Source organism: Myotis daubentonii, chromosome 18 (assembly GCF_963259705.1).
Source record: "Myotis daubentonii chromosome 18, mMyoDau2.1, whole genome shotgun sequence".
Taxonomy (NCBI): domain Eukaryota; kingdom Metazoa; phylum Chordata; class Mammalia; order Chiroptera; family Vespertilionidae; genus Myotis; species Myotis daubentonii.
In genome coordinates, this window is record NC_081857.1 from 33,113,249 (window position 1) to 33,119,248 (window position 6,000).

General features: G+C 56.5%; 1 protein-coding gene across 2 annotated transcripts in view; it reads right to left on the reverse strand.

Moving 5' to 3' along the window:
• The window catches only part of TBX15 (T-box transcription factor 15), a 92,317-nt gene extending 86,875 nt beyond the window's left edge, over window positions 1-5,442 (reverse strand). The window contains exon 1 of one of the 2 annotated variants that reach the window (XM_059675202.1): window positions 4,777-5,442. In XM_059675202.1, the coding sequence (XP_059531185.1) occupies window positions 4,777-4,981 (205 nt within the window). In that variant the 5' untranslated portion in view covers window positions 4,982-5,442. The remainder of the gene's footprint in view (window positions 1-4,776) is intronic. The other variant, XM_059675203.1, reaches the window with a different exon arrangement.
• Window positions 5,443-6,000: the final 558 nt, after the last annotated feature.

Here is a 6,000-nt window from a genome sequence, read left to right on the forward strand (position 1 = left end):
CCCCAAAAAAATGTTTAATGAGAAATAGTGTTGGGTGGGCCATGGAGTCACAAATTCAGAATCGCTGTGTGCCTAGCCTGAGGGCTGCTCTGTCTAGGACAGCATTTGTTTACTATTAGGCTTGTGCTCTTGGACGGGTCTCCCAGGGGCCAGGTGGGTGTCAGTGGGGGGTCAGGGGCTGCTCTGGCCAAGAATCAGAAGACTTCCCACACACACACACACACACACACACACACACACACACACACACATACTCCCTTGTTAACCTCACACCCATCACACGGATTTCTGAACACCACTGGGGGAACGGGGACCTAAGGTGGTGCAAACCATAGCACACACCACCTTCTTTCCATTGCAGTCCAAATTCTGGGCACCAAGGTTCTCCCCATTCCCTGTCCTCCCCACCGGTCTCCCACAATTCGCTCCGTCTGTGGGATGGAAGAAGTTAGAATTATCTCCTTCATCTCCTTCCTAGTGACTTCTATTGTGCCACTGCGCCAGGGCCGCACTGTTACACAGGCCGTCTTCATAGCCCTCCCCACGCCTGCAAGCCACTGGGGTGCGTCCTCCAGGGCCCACACAGCCAGAGGGCATCTGATTTCACGGGCACACGAAAAAATTATTTGGCCATCATCCCAAGCAAACCACCATCCTCACCTAAGAATTCAGATCTTGCCTAACCTCCCCCCATTCCCCTTCACGCAAGGTTACTTACCAAAGGGACAGCCACCGAGAAAGGCCGCTTACTGGACCAAGCAGGAGGAGCCTTGGGCGCGTTGGGGGCGCAGGCCGGGCACCCCTGAGGCCTGCGTGGGTGCGGGGGCACACGCACCATCGGGGGACTGTACACCAGGCAGACCCTACGCGGCTCACCTCGTGCGCTGCGCAGCCTTGCACTGCGGTCCCAGCTGGACCTGGCTGGTGCTTCCCCGCTTAAGCACATTCTCCCCACTGGCTTACGACTTTTCTTTTCGCTGATCGCTTTCTCTCCCTTATTTAAATGGCAGTAAAGGGTCAGTGTTTCCCTATTGGGGGTTGGGGGTAGGTAGAGGGGTGGTGTCAGAATTAAAATATTGGAGCTCTACTCTGAGCAAACAGGCCATAAACTGGCATATTACTAGTAATTCTCGGGGCCAGTTGATAATTCCAGAGAATAAAATGCTCTGGGGCCCCGCGAGGGCTTTTCTTGTCTGGTTCACTAGGGTTGTGTAGACGGGTGTGTGGGAGAAAGCAAGCGCGGGCGCCTGTCGTGTGTGCAAATGCGTGAAGTGCCGACCTACCCGCGTGTGCGGTTCTGTGTGCCCACCCGCATGTTTCGCCACCTCCTAAGCCCGCCAGGACTCAAGTCTGCGGGCTCTGTAGCGGGGAAATGCCCCCGCAGAAGGTTTAAATTATTTCGCTCCGCGGGAAACCAGGCCTCAGCGCACTTGGCTACGGATTTGGGCGGGAAAGGCCCAAACTCAGACAGGGGAGCCGGGGTTGCGGTAAGAGCGCCGTTGGCGCCGCCACGTGCCTGGAATATACTTCCAAGGCCACGGAGCCCCAGCAGCTGTTCCTGGAGAAGTTTCCTCCGTTGCCCTGGGGGTGAGGGGGCGGTGTAAGGGGAGGGGGGGTTGGCGAGCAGGCTCTAGAGAGTCACGCTCCTCCACGATGGGTTTTGAGACCCTCCCCAGATCGTGGGCGGCCAAGGCCTGGCGGCTTCTCCAAAAGACACGGAGTGCTGGCCCCGATGTAATATTGAAAGCACCTCGCAGGCCCTTCTCCAAAGCCCTGAGGCCTCAGGGAGTTCTCGGGACCACCAGGCTCTGTGGAAATTTTTGAAATGCATACTGTGTGCCCTCTGATGTGTGAGTGCCTACAGTGCGCAGGCTGGGCTGGTCCCCCGCTGCCGCAGGTTGGCGCCTCAGGCTGCCGGCACTCGGCGCCAACTAAAGCCAGCTCTGTCCAGACAAGGAAAGAAAAACGGGCTGCGAAAAAGCAAAGGCCACGTCTCTGAATAAAAGTGAAACATTAAATCTGCTCCGTGGGTTGCCTTAGGTTCCCGGGTTTTTGAGGCTCGGAAATCGAGGGCAGGAGAGAATGGTAGCAGTCAAAGAGAGGGGATGGAGAGAGTGACAAATACAATTGCGCTAAGTCATTGTCCTGTATGTGTGCCCGCGTGCGTGCGATCCAGCGGTTAATCCTTCCCCAGCCCCGTGGCAGTTTTGTTTTTCTTGTAGTTTTTTGTTTGTTTGTTTGTTTTCTGTTCCGGACTCTTATCAAGGCAGAGGGGCGAGCCACGCAGCAGGTCCAAACCCCCTCCCCTCGGTCCTAATTAGGAAAAGAGGTGAAACAGAATTGTGAGGCCCGGTTGGACCAAGGCATGGCCCTGGGCACAATGGAATCACAAGGGCCACATCTCTCACCTCCACCACCAAACACACTCTTCTAAATGAGGCCCTGTGGACTCGACTGTTAGGGCGCTGAATTAGAGACAAAAGAGGGAAAAAAGACCTGCAGGGGACCCCAAGCCCTGGCCCTGCCTTCTGCTACCATCCCAGCGCACCGGAGCCCACAGCTCAGCCTCCTCTGCTCCCCTGACTGCGGAGTCTCCACGCCACGGCGCCCTTTTTCTGAGATCTTTTCTCCTCCATCCGGTTGCTGCGAAAACCTCAGCTACTGTCCACATTGGAGATTTGTAAGGGTTTCGAGATCTCCAAGTTGGAGTCCCCTCAGCCCGCAATGTGCCCAGGCCCCGCCGCCCGCCGGTAGGCCCGCTCACTGGGCAGAAAGCCCGCCAGCGCTCTGGTTTCCGGTTTCTTCCTCCTCCCGGAACTTTGCCCCACAGACATATTTCGTTTTGTTTTAAGCCAAAGGCCCTATTTTTTTCTTTTTTAAAAAAATGATAAAGGTAATGAGAACGGATCCACTGAACTCTGTTATGTAAAGTTCGGTGTGTGGTCCTCACCACCTACTCCCATCCAGCTCCAGCGAGGGAACAGCATTCTGGATACCAGGTCCCTGCGTTCATGGCCCTGGACTGGCATCTCCGTGCCCATGCCCTCACTATTTTCTCCTGGCTTATGGCTGAGAAGACCAGAAGAAAGAAAATTTCTTGCTGAGTCTCTGATTATGACCCAGCATGTTGGTCTTTTTTTAACACGCGACTTGAGGCCGGCTCCTGGGGATCTGGCCTGCTCCCTAGAGAAAAGTACCCGGGGAAAGGGCGTCTGCCACGCGCAATTAAGTAAAGTGTGCCTTTGCCACCATTGGGAAAGTAAAGTAAACCCACCCCCCAAATCGTCCGTTGTCATAAGGCCTGAAAGAACTTGCACTAAACTGTGTGAAGGCCCAAGCGAGATTTAGACAACAGATAAATGTGGTGAGGAAATAGAGTCTGGCCAGGGATGGGAAACACATTAGCGGCGCATTTCTTTCTGGATTGCCCACTCAGTTATCCGCGTAGGCAGGCACCCGCATCCAGATACAGGGAGAAACTTGAGCGGATGAAATAAATCTCCTTTTAATTTTCTTTTCATCGACTAATAAAAATAATTCCCCAACACTAAACCCAAATACCATAACGGGCCACAAGAACACGGAGAATTCATAAAACTCTCTCTCTGCAGGTCACCCGCTAATCGCGTTATTATTAGCCCCGGGAGCATGGAAATTGAACTGTCACTGCCGAAAGAGAAAATGTAAGCGACAGCTGTCCCTCCTTGGGGCGGCCAGTTTTCCAGCCCCCAAGTTCCTGGGCCGAAGGCCTCCCCCATCCCTATGCAGGCCACCGCCTCCTCCTCCTCCCCCCGCCCCCGCGCTGGCCTGTGCGCTGACCCAGGTTCACTTCCCAGCGTTAGCTGGTCAGAAGGAGCACCTCCAGAATAGTTTTAGAAGTCCTGGCTGGAAAGTTTCTGAAGTCACTAACCCAGCTGCAAGCGGGTGTGTGTGTGTGTGTGTGTGCGCGTGTGTGCGTGCGCGCACAAAATTCCTCTGACAACAGCTGTTCCCCCGACTGTTTTGCACAGTTGAAATCTTGGCACTTAATACAAAACGTTAAGTCGTCTCCCCCACCCCATCCTACCCCCCATTGTGTTAAATACTGACATCAACCTCCTCCCTGTGTTATACGCGATGTGTGCTTACGGATCCGAGATACGAATCAATCGCACCAATGCCCGCCAATACACGGAGATACGGACCCTGAAGCATGACCCAGGGCGCAGGGTAAGGGGTCTAACATTCCTCTTTCGGTAAAAGTCAACGAAGTAGAAATATGTCTATGCTCCCTTGTCACTGGAGGAGGGGAAATTCGACAACTTAAGCCCTAGAAAAATTGGGCGAGGAGGAGGGCGAGGGCCGAGGTTGAAAGCTAAATGGGATAAACGGGGCATTTCCGTAAGAGGGGATGTCGGGCCAAGACCTCCGCGCGCTCAGAAGTTAGTCTCAGCCCCGCTCCTTTCCCGTCGTTGCCGGCCATCGGCGCCCCTCCTCACCCCAGGGCCCTGCAAGCCCCTTAGCTGCGGGCACCAGGAACGCTGCGCCCCGCTCCCAGAGGAGAAAGGGATGCGAGCAAGGAGGCCTCCTTGCTTGACGTTGGCGACGAAATGCAAGGCTTAGGCCAGTTCTCCCAAGTTGGTTCCGGCGAATTTGGGGCAGGCTCAAGGCATTTGTGCAAAGAAACAGAAAGCCGCGTTGGAGCAGGGCAGGGCGGCAGCGGCCAGGGCCTCCCTCCTCACCACTCGGCCCGCCGGCTGGCCGCCCGCCTCCCGCGGTCTGGCCCTACGCACTCACCCGGGTGAGGCTCCAGGCCGTGTGCGGCCGCGTCCTCCGCGTCTCCGAGTGGGCCCGCGGGGCTCAGCGCCTCCATGGACAGGTCCAGCCCCTTCTCCTCCCAGTCTCGCAGTTTCCGTTTTTTATTTGAGCCGATCAAGGCTTCAACGGAGAAGGCATGTGCTCTCGAGCTCAGGGCGACTGCAGATCTTCTCCTTTCACTCATCTTAGCCGCCCGCACCCTGGCCCCCGCTCGCCCCCGCTACTGAGGGAGCAGCCCGCGCCCTCACGCTCCGAGCGCCCGCCGGGCCGGGCCCGGGAGAGGCGGCAGCTCCGCGGGTACTTGGCACCCGCCCCCTGTGCCCTCCCCCTCCTTCCGCCGCCGGCTGGGACCGGCGCCCCTAGCTGCCCCAGCGGCTACGCACGAGCGCCCGGAGCGCCGCCCGCTCGCAGCATGAGCGCCCGTGTCCTGCTTCCCACCCACCCGGGCAGGCGCTCACAGGCTGTGTAGACTGGACTTCATCTTTTTTTTATTCTCTCTCTCTCTCTCTCCTCCCTCTCCCTTTCTCTCCTCCCTCTCCCTCTTCCTCTCTCGGTCTTCCCGTCCTTCCTCTGTTCCAAACTTCTGGGAAACTTTTTTTCTAAATTCCTCCCTTCCCGAGGAGCTGGGGGCAGGCTGTGCGCTCCTGTCCTTGGGGCGAGGGAGAGGGAGGGGGGAGGAAGAGAAAGACTGTGTAGGGGGGGAAAGCCAGCCCCCGACCAATGGCGAGGAGGGAACAGGAGAAACCCTGAGAGCGCGGGCCAATGAGCAGAGGGGAGAGACTGAGGCTCGGGCCAGGGCTCAGCGCCCGCTGTCCCTGAGATGCTCCAGGGCTGACTTTAACTCCTGGCTTCCCGGTGTCTCGTGGCTTCCTCGTGGGGGGAAAAGGGGAGCTGAAGGTCGAGGTCAGATTTGTGCTGTTACAAACTCCTGCCAGCCCCCAATCCGTACCTTTTCGTCCCAAATCTGCTAGGTTTCAAAGATGCTGCAAGCCCGAAGTCATTTTCGTTACAGATCTGGAATTTGGGGGCTCAAAATGTCAACCTGACCAAAACGCCAGAAAATGACTCTAATAATCTCGCGCTTGCCCCTAGAATCTAGGGCCTAGATAGATGCTTTCAGATTCGCTGGTTCCTAAGGATTTCGACACACAGGTTCTTATTTCCCGATTGAACTATTTCTAAACAACGCTGGTGAACGCAAAA